At 48.1% G+C, this 25,251-nt stretch overlaps 1 protein-coding gene across 2 annotated transcripts in view; it reads right to left on the bottom strand.

Moving 5' to 3' along the window:
* AKT1 (AKT serine/threonine kinase 1) overlaps positions 1 to 25,251 on the bottom strand; it is a 329,425-nt gene that overhangs the window by 216,891 nt on the left and 87,283 nt on the right. For both annotated transcript variants that reach the window (XM_030214026.1, XM_030214025.1), the window contains one exon: positions 7,007 to 7,135. In XM_030214026.1, coding sequence (XP_030069886.1) covers positions 7,007 to 7,135 — 129 coding nt within the window. The remainder of the gene's footprint in view (positions 1 to 7,006; positions 7,136 to 25,251) is intronic.

Below are 25,251 nucleotides of genomic sequence, written 5' to 3'. Positions count from 1 at the left end.
GCAAGGCCCATGATAAGAGCCCACTCGTGTGGTTCCATAACCCTGCTCAATCTGTCAACCAGGCTGGGGATTTTTTGTCCAGCAGGTAAGTGGCTCAAAAGAACATGCCATACTGGCAAGTCCAACACCACATCCAGACAGCCTCCTGACACAGAGGGTGTGAGATCCTGTGCATCATTGCTTGTTGGTGTAATATATGGCAACCTATCCATTTGAATGAATACAATTTGGCGAGACAGCCGATCTCTGAAAGCTTTTAGAGCGTTTCCAGATCGCCCAAAGTTCCAGGAGATTGATCTGGAGATCTGCAGACCAAGCACCTTGAGTGTGAAGCCCATCCACATGAGTTCCCCAACCTAGGAGAGATGCATCATGTGTCAGAACTTTTTGCGGCTGACGGACTTGGAATAGAAGTCCCAGAGTCAAATTGGATCAAATGGTCCACCACAACAGAGAGCGAGCAAGCTCTGGGGATACTTGGATGACATCATGTGAAGGCATGTCATGGGTATCAAACTGTGGATGTCATGTCGCACAACAATCTCAACATCTGCCGAGCCATGACCTGCTAAGAGGCTTGAACCTGAGAAGCCAGTGCAACTAGAGTGTCTGCCCTCAGCCCCAGGAGGAAGGCTAAAACCTTCTGTGTATAGGGCAGGGTTCCAATGAATTCCAATTGCTGGGCAGGGCGAAGATAGGACTTGGGGTACTTTAAAATAAATCCTAGTAGCTTGAGCACCATCCTCCGACGTGTTCCTCACTAGCCAATCATTGAGGTAAGGGAAGAAATGGACTTCCAGGCTCACCAAAAGCAATGCTAGGACAACGGGGACTCGAAATGTTGAGGCCTGTTATTCAATCAACCTGAAACAATCTGCTTACTAGTTGTAGAGGTGCAGCCTGGAACAGAAGAAAACTGGCCTAGGAGGGTGGAGTTGGATTCTAGTCACTTAAATTCTGCAGGACCACTTGCCCAATTTGCCCAAACCAGCTGTCTCATTTATTTATTTTATTTATTGCTTTTGTATCCCACATTTTTCCACCTATTTGCAGGCTCAATGTGGCTTACAGAGAGCTGTTATGGCAACGCCATTCCAGGATTATCAGATACAATTGGTAATGTAACAAGATTGAGGATGAGAAGAAAGATAAAGATATAAGCAGATAGTTATAAAGAAATGATTGGGTTATCTAAGCAGATAGTTATAGAGAAATCATTGGGTATCATGCTCAAGGCAGTAATGGAATATGAATGTGTGGACAGATGACCACATCGCAGCTTTGCAAATCTCCTCTTCAGAGGCTGACCTCAAGTGGGTTGACGTAGCCATGGCTCTGACTAAAGAATGACACAGGGACATGCAGTAACTGTAGGCATGGGGACGGGGACAAACTTTGTCTCCATGTTATTTTCTACTTTGAAGCCTGTTAATAAACTGGACTGTTATTTATGTTTGAGAGATGCAGACAACGATATTTTGATTTTTTGGAAAAACAAGCAAACATGCTGGCCACAACTAGCAAAATTTGCATAGCGGATGCTGTACATTCCTGTTACCAGCACATCTTTTAAGAAGACATCTTGTACGGCAGGAAGTACTATGGAAGACAGGAGAGCCAGACTGAACCCTGCGATTGTTGATGACTTATGGTATTTTAATCTGTGGTTTAATAATAACAGTGCTTCATAGGGTGTATTTCTCCCCTGCTAGGGCATACAGAACGAGTTGTATTTTGTACCCCTGGACATTTTAACAGGGTGGATTAGGATTCCTTACGGTAGCAGGAGTCAGCTATTGTTGGGGTTGGAAAGGTAGAGGGTGGGAGAGAGCAGGGTTATTATAGTTGCTCACTGTTATTATTGTTTTCTATTTGTGATTTATAAACAGTTGCACAGCACATTGTTCCTTTTTATACTTTAAGATCTAAATACAAAATCATAAGTGTTCGAGACTTCTGCAGATGAGGACAGGGCCCATGGGAATGGGGACAAACTTTGTCCCCGTGTCATTCTCTAGCCCTGACATAAGCCTTGATATAACTCTGCAGAGTTAGCCCAGCCTAGGCATAAGTAAAGGAGATGCAATCTGCTAGCCAACTGGAAATCGTACATTTCCTGATGGCTACTCCATCCTGTTTGGGTCAAAAGAAACAAAAAGCTGGGTGGACCGTTTATGGACTTTAGTCCATTCCAGATAGAAGGCTAAGGCTCGCTTGCAAACTAATGGTATGCAATATACTCATCAGGATGGGCATGTCATTTTGGGAAAAGTGCTGTTAGAATGGCTGATTAAGACAGAACCGGGTTTTGTCAATAACAAACCTCACATGAAAAGAACAACTAGAGGCTGTACAGAGAAGGGCTTACCTCCCCCACATGGTGATAAGCACTAATTGCAAGGAGATGAACCCTTAGAGTTGTTTTTTTTTTTAAACCAGACTCAAAGGTACAGGAGGTATTCAAGCAGTGAGGGGATTTAAGGCCTCACCCTCACATCAGACAACAAACCTCCTCAATTTAAATCCCTCTTAGTGGAGTCTTTCCAGGAAACCAGCAAGATGCAGCAGACACCATCCAGCAAATCCAAGGTTTCATCAAATTATATGCTCACAATATCCAAGCTGCGAGGTTCAGGGATTGGAGGTTGAGATGTAGAAGAGACCCCTCTCGTTCTGTGTGATGAGGGTCAGAAAAAACAGTCCGATCTCTTCTGTTATCGTCTGAAGAGGGAACTAGATCTGCCCCGGTCAGTAAGGTGAGATTAGGATCATAGTTCCCTGAACTTGCTTGAGTTTCAGCAAAATATTTTCTATGAGAGATATTGGAGGATACACACACACACACAGATAAGACCTACCCCCAATATAGGAGAAAGGCCACTGACGCTAGTCTGCTATGCAGTTTGAGACTGGAGCAGAACCGAGGGATCCTGCTGTTGAGGTGAGTGGCAAAAGGATCATAGTTCCCTGAACTTGCTTGAGTTTCAGCAAAAGTTTTTTTTATGAGAGATATTGGAGGATACACACACAAAGAAGACCCACCCCCAATATAGGAGAAAGGCATCAGACGCTAGTCTGCCATGCAATCTGAGCCTGGAGCAGAACTGAGAGATCTTGCTGTTGAGGTGAGTGGCAAAAAGATCCACCAATGGGGTGCTCCGCTCTCAGAAGACCTTGCAGGATGCGCCCATATTGAGAGACCATTCGTGCAGTTGCAAAAAAAAAAAAACCCTACTCAGTCTGTCTGCCAGGCAGTTGCCCTTCCTAGGAAGTATGTAGCTCAGAGGTCCATCCTGTGAAGAGTCCACTGCCACATTCCCACTGGTTCCTGACACAAAGGTTAGATCCCATTAACCCCAGCTTGATTACCGACCTCTTCCACTCTCTCTCCAAATAAGTTGTCCCCTCGGCATGGAACATCTGATATCCTCTCTTTAGCAGCTTGTTCCAGGTCAGAGATGTGTAGCCATGAGAGTCTGTGCATTCCTACTCTCCATACCAGAGTCTGGATGGAACATCTGTCGTAAGCACCCCTGGCCAAAAAATGCCAACATCCCATCTTTAACTGGATCCGCCTGTGTATTAACCAAAAACTTGAAGTAAAGGCTCGTGTAGAGCTGGTAGGATGGAATCGGGCAACGAGCCTCGAGGCCTGAAGTTTTCCTCTCAAATAAGTCCAAGGTTCTGGTCTTTCACCCCATGGGTGCAGAGGCGAAAGACCAAGAATTCTTGGTGCGTTTGACCACCAGAGATGTGAGGCAGCTGGCCCTCTCAAATCCAGAAGCCTTCTAGGTACAGTATTCTGCATCCACCTTCTTAGGTGCTACCTGCACTGAGAGGGGAGATTCCCAATTCCTCGTCAGTGCATCCTTAAGGATAGGGTGCATTGTAGAGAGCTGCATGGAAACAAGGTCAGCAGGGATCCCCTCCAGATCTGCAGAGAAGTACCCAGGTCTGAGGTGTTCCCGCTGAAGCATAAGCCAGAGTTCCCTTCCCCCTCCCAGAACCTCAGGACACTCTCCCCGCACGTACCTCTATACACCCTGGTGGTCTAGTGGTATCTTTGGGATAGGAAATATCCCCATTGCCACTGATCCATTTGCTGCCACCACTTCATTAAAATGGACAACGAGACATCAAACAGCCTCGCAAAACTTTCGCAGAGGTCTTGGCAGCCATTCTAAAGAAGCAGCACTAGTGAGCGGTTCAGTGGCAGCGGGACAGGAAAGAAAGGGGATCTTTCCTGCCCCAAAGATGTGCATCCCTCAGAAACTCCACCAACCTCTCCCAGACCACCTGACATCCTCCAAAATTGTTTTTGCCCCCATTACCCTATCATTTTAGCATGTTCATGATCTTACTGGGAGTGCATGGTATATACTACCACCTGTTATTTGTCAGCTTGACCCCTTAACAATGGTGGGTGGGTATCGGGGGGGGAGATTGGGAAGACAGTGGGAGGGGGCTGTAAAAAAGATGGATGGAGTGTGGGTGCAGGGTGGTAAGGGGCAGGGAAAAGGCGAAAATAGAGCACATGGGATAGAAGGGGGGATGGGAGGGAAAGGAAAGGGGAACAAGTTGCCCGTGGATGCTTGCTTTTTTAAAAATATACATCTAGTTTTATATGTAGCAGAGTATGGAAGAAAATGCATTTATGTTCATTTTCACTGCTTATAGAATATGGATTTCTTGGGGGGGGGGGGGGGGGTCAAGGTGACTGAGCAGAAGGGTGCAATGAGGTGGGGCAGGGCTGGGTTAGCCACGGACAGGTTAGAGTTCTGTTCATCTGCAACTCTAGTGCAATGGCACAGTGAACCTTTCCTTAGGAGGAAACCAGCCTAGAAAAGACATCTCCTCTGTTCTAAGCTCCTCCTCCATCTTCAACTTAAAATGGGATGGCCGCAGCCATCTCCCATACAAAACCAGTGAAAAAGCGCCTCTGGAGGAGATTTCCGTCTCTTGAAGAGGTGAGGGATCAGATGGTATTCCATATAACTCCTCTTTGAGAAATAATGTGAATCTGCATCCGATTCCCATAAGCAGTCCCAGACTCCACTTCCTCTTGAGGATCAGGAAACTGGGTCCGCACCAGATTCGATCTAGTGGAACGGTGTCTACGCCCTTCCCTTAATCTCTAGAGAAGCTTCCTCCCCCCGATGTCAGAGGGGTGTACTGCCTGTTCAGGGCACAGCTCCAGCACCCTGCAAAGTACTGGTATCAATCTGAGCACCGGCATTGGTGGAGCCTCAGAGAAGCTGGGGCTGCTCCACTGAGGGAACAAGCACCCTCAATGCCAAAGTGGGAGCACCACGCAGCAACGGCATCAGCTATTCTTGAAGCATGCTCTGCAAAGGGTGGGCATCGGCACAGGCATGGGAGCTGGGGCAGAAGCAGTCCGTGAAGTCATCGATGTCCAACCATTGGTGGGGACCTGGCCACTCAATGACTGGCACACCGGCACCAATTCTACAGAAGAGGAGTGCTCCACTCGATGACGGCACTTCTTGGGTATCTGAGTATCCGATACCCCAGTGCTCCTGGCACTGTGCATCGAGGAGGACAAATGCTTATGCTTCTTGAGCTTCCCTTGATTCATACAGTCTCAGATCCCCTGGTGCCGAAGAGGACGCCGCAAAATCGGAGCATCTCCCCAGTGTCTAGTCCAATGCTGACAAGTCCAGGAGCCTTCCAAATACAGCGCCCGTATCTAGGCTGGTTCAGACCTACTCGATGCCAGTGCACTCCCAATGATTATCAGTGTCGGAGCAGCCATGGAGGTCAGTGCTGCCGGTGCTGAAAACGATGGTATGCCCTTAAAAAAGCCAAAAGGTTGCTCCTTTAGAACTCTGATCTAATCTGCATATTAAGACAAAGATCACAAAGAGAGGGAGGTCATGATCTGGCCCAAAGGCACCCCAATGAACCAGTTGTGTGGGTTCGTGAGTGAAATAACATGGCAACGTGGCAACATTTGGCACATTGCTTGAAGCCACTGGGGGTGGATAAATTAAGCTCCTCGATCTTAAACAAAAAAAGGGTCAGCGTTCAAATTGAAGCTGGGGCACCCTTTTTTTCGTAGCCATCTGCAAAAAATAAAGGAAGCAACAAAAGTAAGGGAACTACAAGGAAAAAATAAATATAAATAAAATGAAAAAGAATTACCCACACTGGAAGACACTTCTGAAAGCAAAAAAAAAAAAAAAACCCACAGTACGTAAAGGACCACGCAAACGTGTCCTCTCAGCTCAGTGGGAAAAAAAAAAACTAAGGGACCTGTGCTTGACCACCAGGAGGGGAAGGGACCAACGCATGTGTGGTGGGATGCTGTGTTTGAATAACATGGCCTGCTTGTCCTTGGAGAAGCACAGGTACAGGAAGAGAATGTAGTAGAATATGGTGCTCCTAAAGACCTAAAGCTCCTGTAATATTCATTCATAAACAGATATCCCAAAATCCAGACTGATTATTGGGATACCAAGGACTGGGTTAAGAACCAATGGTCTGAAACTTTAAAAGCTACACTTTCACTAGTCTAAACTAAAGCAGCTCCCTTACACCGCAACCTCTTCTAAGACCACCTATTAAGATGACTCAACCACAAGTAATACTTTCAAATGGTCTGCATGCTAAGCTTTTAAGTCCTTTGTTAGATATAAGACAACTCGCTTCACAAAGGAAAAATTTGCTCACCACAGACATGCAAATCCCTTTGCTCTAAAATGCCTTAACACATTTTTTCTGACAGGAGAGACTTCAGCAGAATGCAGAAATGTGTTTTAAATTTAAAGGGTAGAATTGCTCATGATCATAACTTGTACTATTGAACACTGCATCAGTTCTGCCATTCTACAGGAATGAAAGAATCATAAGACCCAATCTCATGAAAACAAAGAATCTGCACAACAGATCTGAATGTTATGTAGGACTTCAGGAGCCACAGAATTAAATGTCAGGATATAAGTTTTTCCAATCTAAGAATTATTTTAAAAATCTAAATAATGCTTACGGGCCACAGAGAAATTGTTTAAAGGTGTTTCCAGCTGGTCAACATCTTGTGGCCGTTCCTTGTACCCAATGAAAGTACCATCTGTCTTGAGCAGAAAATACCGTGGTCGCCATGTTTTTATATATTCTCCTGCAAGAGAAAACATAGGCACATTTAGAAATACAAAATCATCCAATAATTTGCTGGCCATTGCAGCAGTACCATGATAAAATCCATATATACCTATGAATGCCCTCTCCCATCCTCAACTACCTGCCCTGCCACCTCCCAAACACAGTTTATATCGGGGATTTTTTTTTTTGGGGGGGGGGGGGGGGGGGGGGAGGGGGGTTAAACTCAATCATAAGCAAACTCATTTGAGGTGACGGGGGCTTGCTATCTGGCACCAAGTGCCCCTACAGCAAAAGTCCCCAAGGGCTGCATCTCACCTGGTTTATTTCCACCATGAATGTGTATGAGATTTAGTTACATTCACTGCCGTCACTGTATGCAATAGATATACATATCCATTGTGAGAATCCTTAAAACCTGAAAGGATTGCAGCACTTGAGGACTGTATTTAGGGACTCCTTCTCTACATGAATGTTTCTAACTTAATTTTCCCCATGGATTGCTGTCTTACATAGTAAATTTGATTTGAGGACTGCTAACCAAATAAGTTACGCAAAAATTTGACTCTCTCAGTAGGAAACCATCCCAAAGGAAAGCAGAAAACTGGAAGTACTATAAAATTATTAGCTCTGACCATTTACCAATAAGAACATAAGAATAGCCATACTGGGTCATACCAAAGGTCCTTCTAGCAGTATCCTGCTTCCAGCAGTGGCCAAATCAAATCACAAGTACCTAACAGAATCCAAACTAGTAACAAGATTCATGCTACTGATCCCAGAGATAAGCTGTGGCTTTCCTCATGTCTCTCTCAATAGCAGACTATAGACTTTTCCTCCAAGAACTTGTCCAAACCTTTCCAAAAACCCAGATACACAAACTGCTGATACCACATCCTTTGGCAAATAGTTCCAGAGCTTGAGTGAAAAAATATTTTCTCCAGTTCGTTTTAAAGTAGCACCATGTAACTTCCTTGCTAGTCTCTGTACTTTTTGAAAGACTGAAAAGCTGATTTACGTTTACCAGTTCTATACCACTAAGTATTTTGTACACAAAACACTAAACTAAATCCCCACATCAATGATGTTGCATACAGTAGTAACAAACCACTGAAGAAATGCATACATGGGAAAATTTGGGGAATGTTGACAATTGCTGAAATGATATGTAGGTTACAGCTGAGAGAACTTGCACAAAAATATAAACTTTGTGCTCAATATTTTAGCATTCTGCATTGCTTACCTAACACAATATATTCAATGCCTTTGAGTAAAATGCAATGGCTAAATTAGGTTCTTACCTTGGTAATTTTCTTTCCTTTAGTCACAGCAGATGAATCCATTACGAATGGGTTGTGCCACCTACCAGCAGGGGGAGATAGAGAACACTGAAAACCAGAGTGCCGCTAGGACGGCTAGCTCCATCTGCCTCTCAGTATTTTGAAGCTTCCAAAGCAGTGTTAATCCGCAAAATCGCATAACATGAACTTCCCTCACAGCGAATGAACGCCCCAGAACAGGAGCAATAACACAAAGGAGAGATGAACCCAACCTCCTGTAGTAGAACAGAACTCCTGAAGACTGTTTTCCAACTTCTCCCAATGAGGGAACATGTCTGCAGGAAAAACTGAACACAAAACAGAATCAGGGAGGGATCATGGATTCATCTGCTGTGACTAAAAGAAAGAAAATTTACCAAGGTAATAACCTAATTTTCCCTTCCTTGTCATCAGCAGCAGATGAATCCATTACAAATGGGATGTATCAAAGCAATCCCTAGATAGGCCGGGAACAAGCCACACCACGCGCAAGCACTTGTGCTCCAAAAAGCGAGCCCCTCCTGGCAGCCACATCCAGCCTGTAATAACGGGCAAAAGAGAGCTTAGAAGCCCAAGTAGCTGCACTACATATCTTTTGAAGAGAGAGTGCTCCTGTCTCGGCCCAAGAGGAAGAAATTGCTCTTGTGGAATGTGCCTAAAAGGCGTCAGGCGGAGAGGCCGGCCAGATAGAAGATATGCAGAAAAAATGGCTTCCTTAAGCCAACGGGCTATAGTGGATTTAGACGCTGGAGACCCTCTGCGAGGACCTGACAACAATACAAAAAGGTGATCAGAGGTCCTGAAAGCATTAGACATCTGCAGATACTGCAACAGAGCCCTGTGCACCTCCAAAAGGTGCAACTGCCCAAAAGATTCCGGAAACTCCTCCCTAGAAAAGGAGGGCAGATAAATAGGCTGGTTTAGGTGAAACGCTGAAACCACCTTAGGCAGGAAGGAAGGCACTGTACGTACTATTACTCCGGACTCTGAAAATTGCAGAAATGGGTCTCGACGGGACAACGCCTGGAGCTCAGACACCCGGTCTTGCCAATGTAATGGCCACCAAAAAGACTGTCTTTAGAGTCACATCCTTCTCTGAAGCTCACCTCAGCGGCTTGAAGGGCGAACAGTGAAGAGCCTTTAATACTAGCCCCAGGTTCCAAGTCGGACAAGGGGCCCACACGGGGAGGTCGGAGCCGAAGCGCCCCTCTAAGAAACCGTGCAATGTCCGGGTGCGCAGCCAGGGAGAGGCCAGCGACCTTCAACCGAAAACATGCCAAGGCTGCCATTTGAACACACAGGGAATTATAGGCCAAGCCGTTTTGTATACCGTCCTGCAAAAAGTCAAGAATCGGCGAAACAGAAGCCCGCATGGGTGTGATCGCTTTAAAAACACACCAAGCCTCAAACTGGCGCCAGATCCGAGCATAGGCAACGGAAGTGGAACGCTTGCAGGCCTGCAAAAGAGTAGAGATGACTTTGTTAGAATAGCCCTTGTCTCTCAATTGCACCCTCTCAATAGCCATGCCGTAAGACCAAAGCGGCATGGATCCTCCATGGTCACAGGGCCCTGCGTCAACAGGTGCGGTACCAGAGGCAAAGGAAGGGGAGCCTCCACCAGCATCCGCCGGAGGTCCGTATACCACAGCCGCCTGGGCCAATCCAGGGCAATGAGGATCACCACTCCTTGATGCAGCCGAATTCGCAGGAGACGCCCTATTAAGGGCCCAGGAGGGAACACATACAGGAGGCCCGGGGGCCAGGGTTGAGCCAAGGCATCCAACCCTGCCGAGCAAGGATCTCTCCATCTGCTGAAAAAGGATGGGACTTTGGAATTTGAGCTTGAGGCCATAGGATCCGCTATGGGCATTCCCCATTTGGTACAGATCTGAAGGAACACTTCGTCTGCCAGTTCCCGCTCCGCAGGGTCGATTTGATACCTGCTTAGAAAATCGGCTTGCATGTTGCTCTGACCTGCTATGTGAGCTGCTGACAGAAGCTGCAGATGTAGCTCGGCCCAGTGGCATATCTGAGTGGCCTCTGTGGCCAGTGCTTGACACTGAGTGCTGCCTTGTCGATTTATGTAGGCCACTGCTGTCGTGTTGTCTGACAGAACTCTGACAGCCAGCCCCTCCAGAGTCTTGTGAAAGGCCAGAAAAGCCTGGAATATCGCTCTCAGTTCCAAGCGATTGATGGAACACCCCGTTTCCTCAGGTGTCCACAGACCCTGGGCATAACTTCCCTGGCAATGTGCTCCCCAGCCCTTCAGGCTGGCATCCGTTACCACCAGGCACCAATCGGGAAGCGCTAGCGGCATTCCTCACCGCAGCATGCTGTCGAGAGCCACCACTCCATACTGAGTCAGGCCGCAGGGAGCCAAGGGAGTCTGCGTTGATAATCCAGGGACATAGGAGACCATCGTTGAAGCAGGGCAATCTGCAGAGGGCTCATGTGCACTCTCGCCGAAGGCACCACTTCCAAGGTGGCCGTCATTGATCCCAACAGCTGGACAACGTCCCAAGCTCGCGGGCGAGGCATCCTCAGGAGCAGACGGACCTGATTCTGAAGCTTGCACCGCCTTTGGTCGAGTAGAAAGACAAACCCCGAGGCCGTGTCGAACCAGACCCCAAATATTCTAGAGACTGAGAGAGAGTCAGGTGACTTTTGGGTATATTGACGACCCAGCCCAGAGATTGCAGTACTGAGACCACTCTGGCTGTTACATGACTCTCCTCTTCTGCAGAGTCCGCTCTGATGAGCCAGTCTTCGTGGTACAGGTGAACCCAGATACCCTCTCGCCTGAGCAAAGCAGCTACCCTCTCGCCTGAGAAAAGCAGCTACTACCACCATTACCTTGGAAAAGGTTCGGGGAACTGTGGCGAGGCCAAAAGGCAAGGCCCGAAACTGGAAATGTTTTCCCAACACCGCAAACTGGAGAAACCATTGGTGCGGGGGCCATATAGGAATGTGCAAGTAAGCTTCTTTTAGGTCCAGAGACGTGAGCAAATCTCCTGGCTGTACCGCCGCAATGACGGAGCGCAGGGTTTCCATGTGAAAATGCCTCACTCTTAGTGACTCATTGACTTTCTTTAAGTCGAGAATGGGCCAAAAGACCCGCCTTTTCACGGCACCACAAAATAAATGGAGTAACGACCGCAGCCGTGTTCGGCGGGAGGCACGGGGATCACCGCTCCAAGATGCAACAAGACTTGTAAGGTCTCCTCTACTGCCGCCCGTTTGACGGCAGTGCCGCATCGGGACTCCACAAACACGTCTCTCAACGGGGCACCGAATTCCAATCAGTGACCTTCTCTGATCAGGTCCAGGACCCACTGATCTGAGGTAATATTGGTCCACTCCTCGAAAAAGAGGGAAAGGCGTCCTCCTACAGCTGTAAAGGAGGAGTGGACCGGCGTCCCATCATTGTGGTGGACGGCCTCAAGCTCCTGGCCTTGAGCCTGCCACTGTGGAGCTTTTGTCCGAGCAAAAGGAGTTCCTCTGCTGAAAGCGGACACGTTGAGTAAACCCAGCAGAGCGCCCCTGGCGATACCTTCTGGCTTCATGGAAGCGAGGTCTGGAGGAGGAGGGAACCAACTGACCATTGGAAGAAGGCCGCGGCCTATCCTCAGGTAACCGCTGGGGTTTAGCATCCCCCAGGTCTTTAACAGTTTTCTCCAACTCCTCTCCAAATAACAGAAGGCCCCAAAAGGGCAACTTCACCAGCCTTTGCTTAGAGACCATGTCAGCCACCCAATGCCGTAGCCATAGAAGGCGGCGGGCGGACACCGCCACAGACATCTGTTTAGCTGAAGCTCTGACCAGACCATAGAGGGAGTCAGCTAAAAATGACAAGGCCGACTCCGTTCGTGGTGCAACCTCAGCGAGGGACTCCGCACCATCCACGGGCTGTTCCACTGCCTGTTTTAACCAAAAGAGGCAGGCTCGAGCAGCATAAGAAAAGCAAACAGACGCCCTTAAGGCTAGGCCCGAAATCTCAAAGGACCGTTTTAGCGCTGATTCCAGCCACCGGTCCTGAATGTCCTTCAGGGCGACCCCTCCCTTCACTGGGAGGGTGGTCTTTTTTGTCACCACCATGACTAAGGCATCCACTTTAGGCCTCCCAAAACGGGCCAAGTGCTCCTCACTCAGAGGGTAAAGATGCCCCATCGCCCTGGCCACTTTCAAGGGCCCCTCGGGGTCAGCCCATTGAGCAGAAATAAACTCTTGGATGGAGTCATGCAAAGAAAGGCACAAGCAGGCTTCTTAGTACTCGCCATGCTCGGATTACCGGAGGAGGCCTCGCCTTGAACAGGGTCATCAATAGAGAGGCCTGTAAGGCATCAGAGATAAGTGCTGGCAGCTCATTGCGGTGGAAAATCCGAACCGCAGTGGGATCATCCAGATCCAGTGGCAAAATGGCACCTTCCCTCTGGCTCTTCAGACCATGAAGGCCTGCCAGATCCCTCAGAGTTCCCACAGCCTGACCACAGGAGGGGGGGAAGGGATGCCACTCTCCGACGGGGAATTTACCCATCTATGCTTAGCGTGCATCCAACGCTCAGGGGAATCCACATCTGACATCAGCCCCGGGCCACCATCAATCGGAGGGGGATCAGGTAGCAACGCAGTATCGGACACCTGCGGCACAGCTCTTTTCAGCATGAAGGCTTTATGTAAAATAAGCACAAACTCGGGGGAGAAAAACTCACCCTGACCTCCCGTCTCTGAATTAGGAGCCACGGGGAACGGAGCTCCTCTGGTAGCCTCAGACCGAGGCACCCCTCTGCTCTCAGACTCCTCCGCAACTGCGGGGGTCGAGCCATGAGGCGCTTCCAAGATGGCGTCAGCTGCCAGCTCCATCGAGCGGGAAGAATCATCGCTCGCCATGCTCGTACTGGCTCTACTTTCTGAACAGCACGTTTTACAAAGCCCCGCTGCTGATCTTCGCTTGCCACAACGGGAACAGCGTTTAACTCCCTCAGCAGCCATCGCCGAAAAACTGTGGAATAAAATTCAAAATGGCGGCTTCGCGCCAAAATCACCCCAATCAGAACGTCGTCCGCGGGCCCTCCCCAGAGGAGCTGAGTATCGCTATTACCTCAAGGGACCAACTCTACTAGCTCCGGTCACGCTGCACAGTCAGGAAAAGCCTCAGAAATAGCGGCGCTGAAAAAGCGCATACTTTTTTTTTTTTTTTTTTTTAACGCTGTGAGGAAAGTCGGAGGCAAACAGCTACAGAGGTACTCCAGAGGCAGAAGAGGGTGGAAAAGGCAGGGAAAGGGCGAACCTATATGCCTGCATCCACACAGGGGGAAGGGGAAGGCAGGGAAAGGGTGAACTTATGTGCCTTTAAAGTGGGCTCCACTTAGCCACAACACCCCTGCTACAACTGGCAAAAGCACAGGAGCCACCCCAGGCAGAATCTTCAAGGAGCTGAACAAGCTGCGTCCAACCCTGCTGGGAGATAGAGAGATACTGAGAGGCAGATGGAGCTAGCCGTCCTAGAGGCACTATGGTTTTCAGTGTTCTCTATCTCCCCCTGCTGGTAGGTGGACACAACCCATTCATAATGGATTCATTTGCTGCTGATGACAAGGAAGTAAGAAACATTCAAAGATGAAGAATTAATTTTTGTACAGAACTCATAAATGACTTTCCATCCAGCCCTCTCCTATTTTCAAGGCTTCACCATGCCATCTCTATTGTCTGTTCCTTCAGCTTGATTGCCCACAAACCACACACAGGGTTTCTTCCCCCCCCCCCCCAAAAACTGGGTTTCTAGCTTTCTACTCAAAGCCCCTATCCCAGCTTTCTATCCCCAACTCAGCTGCAGCCCCCCCTCCCCACAGCTTGAACACCCAGCCCTCAAAAAGGTCCCCTGACTTACTCTGGTCTGGCCAGCTGCTCCTCTTAGTTCTCATCCAACCCCTACCCCAGCTAGCTAGCTACCAGTTATTTCTACCTCAGACCATTCCCAAAGGCTGGACTATGAACCAAGGCACCTGTCTGCTAATGAGCTGCTACAAACAACCTGACCCACCTAAAAGCTAGGGGATGGAGAAGACATTGTCCTGCTTTCCAGTGAAGCACAAATAATTCAATTTCTGGCCAATTAAATCCTAACATTGACTGCAGCTGTTCACCTCCCAGCTATCCAACCAGCCTTTGAGAATGGGTTTATTAGAAGAAAGGTCCATGGGACAAGCTACACACACAGTTACCAACTATGCCTCACTTCCCAGCTACTGCAGATTTCTCATTTTCCAGCCCATGCAGCCCACACTGTCCCTCTCACAGCTGCTGCTTCTTTTGGCAGTAGCCCATTATGGGTCTTTGCTTCCTGTTTCCTGTGCCAAATTCTGCACAGTAAATGCAGAATTTGCTTTAAACAATTGGAGTAGAAGGTGCAACCTCCTCATTTCTACTTCCTATAGGTGGTAGAATCACAGTAGCTTCATTTATAGACTTTTTTTTTTCTTTCTTCTATTTGTACTAGGAGTACATGATAGACTTTCAGCCATATTAGGATTTTCTGGACCAATAGTTATACTAAACTTATGTGTCACTGTAAATAAATGGAATCAGAATGGTACAACAGGCAGGTATGTAAACTCTGCTTCATGTTCTGTGATAAATATTTCAATTCAAGCTCCACAACATCTGCTTTAGATTGTATTTAAAAAACAACAACATTTGAGCAGATGTCCAATGTATTATTTCTGCTATTGTCGTTTTTCATGGTGACATGGAGAAAAATTTACATTTTGCTAAGTAAGTACTTTAGACAATGAAGGGGAATTTACAAATTTAAGCAGCTTTACTGAAAACTCCAAAGATTCTGTAGACATTAATCCTAAAATTAAGAATTCAGAATGCTACCAACTCCCAAAACACACACTAGAAAAGTTTACTATCAGATATGGGCAGCCACAGGAACAAGTTTAGAGGGCACATCCTAACTTATTCTATAAAGATCCTATTAGGATTTTACTGTGGCCTCTGACATTCCAATCTAGGCAAAAAAAAAAATCTAAGCAAAATCGTCACAGAACGTGGACAAGTATCCAAGACAGTCGATCATTTTTGCAGCTTTTAGAAAAATCAGCAGATGCTCCATCTATACTACATTCACTCATTTCATTTAACACCAGAATTTTGCTGAATAGAAGCCAAAGGGTTTCCAGTTCATTACCAAGTTCCATGGTAAGACAGTGAACAGCTATGGTAAGAATGCGACGGAAAATGTTGGGATATTGAAAAACGTTCAGTGATACCCATCACTTACAAAGCAATTTTGTAAGCTGTTTCTTCAGGTACACAGTATTTTACTTGTGTAAGTTAGCTGTTTAAGAACTGCCCACACTCGATGTGGCTAAATCACAATGAAACAGGATTTGAAAGAGTATTTAGGCTGGGGGTGGAAGTCTAAATACACTGCATATTAAAATCCTACTACTACTTAACATTTCTAGAGCGCTACTAGGGTTACGCAGCGCTGTACAGTTTAACAAAGAAAGACAGTCCCTGCTCGAAGGAGCTTACAACCTAAAGGACGAAATGTCAAGTTGGGGCAGTCACGATTTCCTGAATAGAGGTGTAGTGGTTAGGTGCCGAATCCTCTGTGCTTAGAGCAAAAAAAAAAAAAAAAAATTCTACCTGCACACACAAAAAAGTTAAAAGTAGTAGGTGCTCTGTGACCAGCAGGTCAGAAGTTCTAACAAATGAGTGGCATCATCCAACAGAGTCCAAAGCTTCATCAGCGAGAGAGGTGCTACCCAGTCTATTGCACTGTGTCACATGTATGACCATCTAGAAGTTGGGGAGATGTCATATGTGTGTGCTCGATGCAAACAGCTCCTAGCTCTCAGAAAATGAGTCCGTTCTCTTTAGACTAGAGTAGCAGACTTGGAGTTGAGGGAAACAGAGAGGTACAAAGAGGAGGCCTACAGGGACGTTTTAGAGAAGTCCCACCTCCAATCTGGCAGCCCCTGTGCTGCCTTAGAGGGAGGCCTTCTAAAAGGAAAGCATCACCCTGGTGAGACAGGACCACCACACCAGGGAATGCAATATCCTCTCGCACGGAGAATGTGTCTCCAGGAGCTAGTGCCCAGGTGGGAAGGGTTAGGACAGCTGTTGTAGTTGGTGATTCGATTATTAGGCATGTAGATAGTTGGGTGACTGGTGGACGTGAGGATCGCTTGGCCACTTGCCTGCCTGGTGTGAAGGTGGCGGATCTCACCTGACACCTAGATAGAATTTTAGATAGTGCTGGGGGGAAGCCGCCTGTCTTGGTACATGTGGGTACCAATGACATAGGAAAATGTGGGAGAGAGATTCTAGAAGCCAAACTTAGGCTCTTAGGTAAAAAGCTCAAATCCAGAACCTCTAGGGTAGCATTTTCCGAAGTGCTACCCGTTTCATGCACAGGGCCCAAGCGACAAACAGAGCTCCGAAGTCTCAATGCGTGGATGAGACGATGGTGCAGGGAGGAAGGTTTTAGATTTGTTAGGAACTGGGCAACATTCTGGGGAAGGGGGAGCGTATTTCGAAAGGATGGGCTCCACCGTAACCAGGGTGGAAGCAGGCTGCTGGCATTGGCATTTTAAAAGGAGATAGAGCAGCTTTTAAACTAGAGACTCAGGGAAGGCCAGCAGTCACTCAAAAGCGCATGGTTTGGAATAAGATATCTTTTAAAGATATCACCAAAACAGGGAAGCTAGGGTATCCTGATAGTGAGGTTGATAAAAAGAACATAGTAGATCAGATGTCCTTAAATAAAAATAAAAAGCAGACAAAAGATTGCAAACTAATATTGTCAAGTACTGAGCATGTTGTAAATAGGAACAACAAACAGTTTGAAATGTCTATATGCAAATGCTGGAAGCCTAAGAAATAAGGTGGGAGAGTTAGAATATATTGCACTAAATAAAAATTAGATATAATAGGCATCTCAGACCTGGTGGAAGGAGTATAATCAGTGGGACACTGTCATACCGGGGTACAAATTATATCGCAGTGATAGGGTGGATCGAAGTGGTGGAGGGGTAGCCTTGTATGTTAAGGAGGGCCTTGAATCAAAAATTGAAAATTGTGCAGGAGACAAAACACATCTTGGAATCCCTATGGATTGAAATTCCATGTGTAAAGGGGAAAAGGATAGTGAAAGGAGTGTACTACCGTCCACCTGGCCAGAATGAACAGACGGATGAAGAAATATTAAAGGAAATTAGGGAGGCTAACAAACAGGGCAACACGATAATAATGGGCGATTTCAATTACCCTGATACCGACTGGGTAAATGTAACATTAGGGCATACTAGGGAGGTAAAATTCCTTGACGAAATCAAGGACTGCTTTATGGAGCAGCTAGTACAGGAACCGACAAGAGAAAGAAAAATCCTAGACCTAGTCCTTAGTGTAGTGCATGATCTGGTGCGAGAGGTAATGGTGATGGGGCTGCTTGATAACAGTGATCATAATATGATCAGATTTGATATCAGCTTTGGAGTAAGTATAAACAGGAAATCCAATAGTTAATGTTTAATTTTCAAAAATGAGACTATGATAAAATGAGAACAGTGAGAAAAAATACAAAAATATAATTTAAAAAAAAAAAAAAAAACCTTAGAGAAGCGGCTGTGAGGGTCAAAAATTTACATCAGGCGTGGATGCTGTTCAAAAATGAGCAAAACAGCGAAAATGACCAAAAAAAAGTAAAGAAAAATAACAAAAAATATTTAAAAAATTTTAAAAAAATATAATAAAGACGACACTTCTGATTAAAAAGTTCAAGATATTTATTAGCAATTAAAAATGATACCAAAATAGGTAGAAAAGGACTCGACACAGCTGTGTTTCGGCAATACAGGCCTGCAAACAAATCAAACTAAATATTTGAACACATAATTGATGGCAAAACATACCGTATTTTTCGGACTATAAGACGCATCGGACGATAAGACGCACCTAGGTTTTAGAGGAGGGAAATAGGAAAAAAAAAAATTTGCTTTTTCCCTCCTCTAAAACCTAGGTGCTCCGGTGCGTCTTGTCCGAATCCCTCCCTCCAAGTTCGGGATCGCCCTCAGGGTTACCTCCCCCCCCCCCCCCCCGGCCCTGTCACCACCTCTCCCCTTACTCACGCGATCTTCCCTGGTGGTCTAGTGATGTCGGGGCAGGAAAGAGCCCCCTCTTTCCTGCCCAGTGCGCTGCTCTCCATCCTCCTGTATGCATTGCTGCCTGACGGTCTCGGCAAGATTCAAAATGGCCGCCGAAAATTGAAGTCTCGGCGGCCATTTTGAATCTCGGCCAGACCGTCAGGCTGCATACAGGAGGATGGAGAGCAGCGCGCTGGGCAGGAAAGAGGGTGCTCTTTCCTGCCCCGACGTCACTAGACCACCAGGGAAGATCGCATGAGTAAGTGGAGAAGTGGTGACAGGGCCGGGGGGAGGGCGATCCCGAACTCGGAGGGAGGGCGGGCAGCCTGCCAGCCAGCCAGCCAAATCTCTACCTTCGGACTATAAGACACACCCCCCATTTTCCTCCCAAATCTGGGGGGAAAAAATCGCGTCTTATAGTCCGAAAAATACGGTATATTAACTACATATATGATAACGACAGTAATAGTTCTAAAACAGCACAGAATACAGTGGACAAAATTTCAAATATGAAAGCATCAAATCTCTCACAAATTATCTACAGTGACAAAACATGGCATAAATGCATGGTTAAAAAGTGAAGGAAGCTATTAGAGCTAAAAGAAAATCCTTCAGAAAATGGAAGGAACAGACTGAAAATAATAAGAAACAGCATAAGGAATGTCAAGTCAAATGCAAGGCACTGACAAGGAAGGCAAAAAGGGACTTTGAAAAAAAAAAAAAAAAAAAAAAAAGGGAAAATTAGGTTCTTACCTTGGTAATTTTCTTTCCTTTAGTCATAGCAGATGAAGCCATTACGTATGGGTTATGTCCATCAACCAGCAGGGGAGATAGAGAGCACTCAAACTTTCACAGTGCCCTCTTGGCCAGCTAGCTCCACTGCCTCTTCAGTATTTGAAGCTTCCAAAGCAGTATGGCAAACCGCAATGGGAATCACAAGAGCTTTCCTCACAGCGAACGAGGGCCCATCACAAGGGCATGAACTCATAAAGGAGGGAATGCACATCCTCCTGGAGGGAATAAACTCATCCTCCTTATAGTATAAGTGGAGGGGAACACCCACGCCTCCTGGAGAGAATCAACACATCCTCCAAAAAAACATGCTGGAGGGAATGAACACATCCTCCTAAATTTAAACTGAACATGAATCCTGAAGATTGTTTTCCAACTTTCTCCCAAGGAAGGAACTTCAGGAAATTAGAACAGAATCTGAAAAACAGATTCACAGCATACAATCATACAGGGAGGGCTCATGGCTTCATCTGCTATGACTAAAGGAAAGAAAATTACCAAGGTAAGAACCTAATTTTCCCTTCCTTGTCATCAAGCAGATGAAGCCATTACGTATGGGATGTAACAAAGCAATCCCTAGATAGGGTGGGAACAAGCCACACCACGCGCTAGCACCAAAACGCGCATCCCTCCTGGCAGCCACATCCAGCCTGTAATGTCGGGCAAAGGAGAGCTTAGAAGCCCATGTTGCTGCACTGCATCTCTCTTGAAGAGAGAGTGCTCCAGTTTCAGCCCAAGAGGAAGAAATCGCTCTAGTTTCTTTGAGCCAGCGGGCAATAGTGGCTTTAGACGCTGGAGACCCTCTGCGAGAACCGGATAGCAAAACAAACAGATGATCAGAAGTCCTGAAAGTGTTAGTAACTCGCAGATACTGCAGCAGAGTCCTGCGCACATCCAAAAGGTGCAGCTGCCCAAAAGATTCTGGAAACTCTTCCTCTGAAAAAGAGGGCAAGAAAATAGGCTGGTTTAGGTGAAAGGCTGACACCACCTTAGGCATAAAGGAAGGCACAGTCCGAACCGTGACTCTGGACTCTGAAAATTGCAGAAATGGGTCTCTACAGGACAGCGCCTGGAGCTCTGACACCCGTCTCGCCGAGGTAATGGCCACCAGAAAAACGGCCTTCAGTGTCAAAACTTTCTCCGATGCTCGCCGAAGCGGCTCAAAAGGAGATGCCTGCAGGGTTTTCAAAACTAGCCCCAGGTTCCAAGCTGGACAGGGTGCTTGCACTGGAGGTCGGAGCCGAAGCACCCCTCTAAGAAACCGTGCCACATCTGGGTGAGCAGCCAAAGACACGCCTTCCACCTTACCACGAAGGGAGGCCAACGCTGCCACCTGCACCCGCAGGGAATTATAGGCCAAGCCTTTTTGTACCCCTTCCTGCAAAAAGTCCAGAATTGGCGAGACAGGAGCCCGCATTGGAGCAATGGCTCTGGAAGCACACCAAGACTCAAACAGGCACCAAATCCTGGCATAAGCCACGGAAGTGGACCGCTTGCGGGCTTGCAGGAGAGTGGAAATAACTTTATTGGAATAACCTTTATCCCTCAATTGCGCCCTCTCAATAGCCATGCCGTAAGACCAAAGCGGCTGGTGTCCTCCATGGCTACCGGTCCCTGAGTCAACAGGTTCGGTACCAGAGGTAACGGCAGAGGAGCCTCCAGGAGCATCTGTCGGAGGTCTGCATACCAAGGTCTCCTTGGCCAATCCGGGGCGATGAGGACCACTTCTCCTGGGTGCAGCCGAATCCGCAACAGCAGGCGCCCTATCAAGGGCCATGGGGGAAACACAAAGTAGACCCGGAGGCCAGGGTTGAGCCAAGGCATCCAACCCCGCCGAGCGAGGATCTCTCCGTCTGCTGAAGAAGCACGGGACTTTGGTATTGGCACTTGTCGCCATTAGATCCATCACGGGCTTGCCCCATTTGGCACAGATCTGCAGGAAAACTTCGTCTGCCAGATTCCATTCTGCTGGATCGATCTGATGCCTGCTCAGATAATCGGCCTGCACATTGCTCTGACCTGCAATATGAGCTGCCGACAGACACTGAAGATGCAGCTCGGCCCAGTGGCAAATCAGTTCGGCCTGTGCGGCTAGTGCTCTGCACCTTGTTCCGCCTTGTCGATTTATATAGGCCACCGTTGTCGTGTTGTCCGACATCACTCTGACAGCCAATCCTTCCAGGGTCACTTGAAAGGCCAGAAGCGCCTGAAACACTGCTTTCAACTCTAGGCGGTTGATGGACCACTCCGACTCCTCGGGTGTCCATAGACCCTGGGCATGCTTCGCCTTGCAGTGTGCGCCCCAGCCCTTCAGGCTGGCATCTGTTACCACCAGGCACCAAACGGGGAGCGTCAGCGGCATTCCTCGCCGCAGCATGCTGTCCGAGAGCCACCACTCCATGCTGAGTCGGGCCGCAGGGAGCCAAGTAAGTCTGCATTGGTAATCCTGAGAAAAAGGAGACCATCTCCGGAGTAGGGAATACTGTAGAGGTCTCAGGTGCGCTCTCGCCCAGGGTACCACTTCCATCGTGGCTGTCATCGATCCCAGCAGCTGGACAATGTCCCAAGCTCGCGGGCGAGGCATCCTCAGGAGCAGACGGACCTGATTCTGAAGCTTGCACCGCCTTAGCTCGGGTAGGAACACAAAGCCCGAGACTGTGTCGAACCTGGCCCCCAAAAATTCTAGAGATTGTGAAGGGGACAGGTGACTTTTGGCCATATTGACGACCCAGCCTAGAGATTGCAGTACTGAGACCACTCTGGCTGTAGCTTGTAAGCTCTCCGTTGCAGAGTCTGCTCTGATGAGCCAGTCGTCTAGGTACGGGTGAACCCTGATACCTTCTCGCCTGAGAAAAGCAGCTACTACCACCATTACCTTCGAAAAGGTTCGGGGAGCTGTGGCGAGGCCAAAAGGCAAGGCCATGAACTGGAAATGTTTTCCCAATACCGCAAACCTCAAACTTCTGGTGCGGGGGCCAAATCGGTATGTGCAAGTAAGCTTCTTTCAGGTCCAGAGACGTGAGAAACTCTCCTGGCTGTACCGCCGCAATGACGGAGCGCAGGGATTCCATGTGGAAATGCCGCACTCTCAGGGACTTGTTCACTTCTTTTAAGTCCAGAATAGGGCGAAAGGACCCACCTTTTCGCGGCACCACAAAGTAGATGGAGTATCGGCCGCAGCCTTGCTCGGCGAGAGGCACCGGGGTCACTGCCCCTAACTGAATCAGACCTTGTAAAGTCTCCTCCACCGCCGCCCGTTTGACGGCAGAACCGCATCGGGACTCCACAAACACGTCTCTTACTGGGGCGTTGAATTCTATTCTGTATCCATCTCTGATCAGGTCCAGAACCCACTGATCTAAGGAAATCTTGGCCCACTCCTCGACAAAGAGGGAAAGCCGTCCTCCGATGACAGGCATCGAGGAGAGGGCCGGCGCACCATCATTGAGAGGGTCGCCCCTGAACTCCTGGTCTTGAGCCACCGGCTGCGGGACGCTTGTCCGAGCGAAAGGAGTTCCTCTGCTGACCACGGGCACGTGAAGTGAACCCAGCAGAACGCCCCGGGCGGTACCTTCTAGCTTCATGGAAGCGAGGTCTGTACGAGGAGTGGACCGCCTGGCCCTTAGAGGAAGGCCTCTGCCTATCTTCGGGCAAGCGCTGGGGTTTTGGATCACCCAGGCCTTTGACAATTTTCTCCAACTCCTCACCAAATAGGAGAAGTCCTTGAAAAGGCAACTTCACCAACCTTTGCTTAGAGGCCATGTCCGCTGCCCAGTCAGACGACAGCGAGCCGCCACTGCTACTGCCATTTGTTTAGCCAAAGCTCTGACAAGGTCATAAAGGGCATCAGCCAGAAAGGACAAGGCCACCTCTATCCGCGGAGCCACATCCAAGAAGGGCTCCGCTCCATCTCCGGGCTGAGCCACTGCCTGTTGCAGCCAAGCTAGGCAGGCTCTAACAGCATAACAGCTGCATGCAGACGCCCGAATAGTGAGACCTGCAATTTCAAAGGACCTTTTCAATGCTGTTTCCAGCCTACGGTCTTGAGCATCCTTCAGGGCGACACCTCCTTCAACAGGGAGGGTAGTTCTCTTTGTCACCGCAGTGACTAGGGCATCCACTGTAGGCATCTGAAAACGAGCCATATGTCCCTCATGCAGAGGGTATAACTGCCCCATAGCCCTGGAAACTCTCAAAGGTCCCTCGGGGTCAGCCCACTGAGCCGAAACAAGCTCTAGGATGGAGTCATGCAAAGGGAAGGCCCGAGCAGCTTTCTTGGTACTAGCCATCCTGGGATTACCCGAGGCCATGCCACTGTCAGGATCTTCAATCGAGAGGACCTGCAGGGTATCTGAAATAAGCGCTGGCAGCTCATCACGGTGGAAAATCCTCACCGTGGAGGGATCATCCAGATCCTGTGGTAAATCCGCACCCGACTCTGGTTCCTCAGACCAAGAACGTCTGTCAGAGTTCTCCGAATCCTCACACCCCGACCACGGGGGGGGGGGGGGAAGGTGCACCACAATCTGAAGGGGAATTAACCCTTCTGTGCTTATCTTTAGGCCAAGCATCCGGGAAAAAAACCTCACTGGGCAGTCCCAGGCCAGAATCCATCGGGGGGGCAATCAGAGGAGCCTCAGGCGACCCTTGAGGGAGGGCTCTTTTCATCATGTATGCTTTATGCAGCAAAAGCACAAAATCCGGGGAGAAAATCTCACCCTGGGCACCCAAATCCTGTCCGGTGCTAGCCACTCCTGAAATAACCTCATCTCGAGGTGCCCCACCCGGCTCAGGTCTCTCCGTGTCCACGGAGGCCGCGCCATGTGGTGTAAGCAAAATGGCGCCCGCTGCCAGCTCACAGCGGGAAGAAACATCGCTCGCCATGCTCGGGCCAGCTCCTACGCCAGTACAGCACGATTTACAGAGCCCTGCTGCCGATTTGCGCTTGCCACAAGTGGAACAGCGCTTTACATTGTCTGCAGCCATCGCCGAAAAAACGTTGGTAAAATCCAAGATGGCGGTTTCGTGCCAAAATTGCCCCGATCGCGGGCCCACCCCGGAGGAGTTGGAAAACACTCTTACCTCAAAGGATCTAGTGTACAACTACGATCCTGCTGAAAATCAGGTCAAAAACCTCTGTTCCAGCGTCTCTGCGTTTAAAAATGCGACGCAACTTTTTTTTTTTTTAAGCTGTGAGGAAAGCAGAGGTATTGAAGACTCCGGAGGCTCAGATGAGTGGGAAAGGCAGGGAAAGGGCGAACCTATATGCCTGCATCCACTGTTGGTGGGTAAGGACAGGGAAAGCAAGGCAATATGTCCACATCCACAGAGGTATGGGTAAGGCAGGGAAAGGGCTAACCTATGTGCCTTTAAAGTGAGGCTGCTATAGCCTCCAACACCCCGGCTAACAACTGGCAAGCCAGGAACCACCTCCCGGCAGATTTTTCTGGAGCTCGAACAAGCTGCAGCCACCCTGCTAGGGGAGATAGAGAATACTGAAGAGGCAGTGGAGCTAGCTGGCTAAGATGGCACTGTGAAAGTTTGAGTGCTCTCTATCTCCCCTGCTGGTTGATGGACATAACCCATACGTAATGGCTTCATCTGCTTGATGACAAGGAAAAAAAAAAAAAAAAAAAAAAAAGATTATGTTGGAGGCAAAAAACACAGTAAAAATTTTTTTTACATACATTAAGTAGAGGAGTGTGGTAGCCATGTTAGTCCACTCTTAAGGTTATCAATAGAAATCAAACAAAATAAAACATGGAAAAGAAAATAAGATGATACCTTTTTTATTGGACATAACTTAATACATTTCTTGATTAGCTTTCGAAGGTTGCCCTTCTTCCTCAGATCGGAAATAAGCAAATGTG

The sequence above is a fragment of the Microcaecilia unicolor genome, chromosome 9 (genome assembly GCF_901765095.1).
Source record: "Microcaecilia unicolor chromosome 9, aMicUni1.1, whole genome shotgun sequence".
Classification (NCBI taxonomy): domain Eukaryota; kingdom Metazoa; phylum Chordata; class Amphibia; order Gymnophiona; family Siphonopidae; genus Microcaecilia; species Microcaecilia unicolor.
Note: the sequence above shows the minus strand (reverse complement) of the source record. Positions and strands in the feature narration are given on the sequence as shown.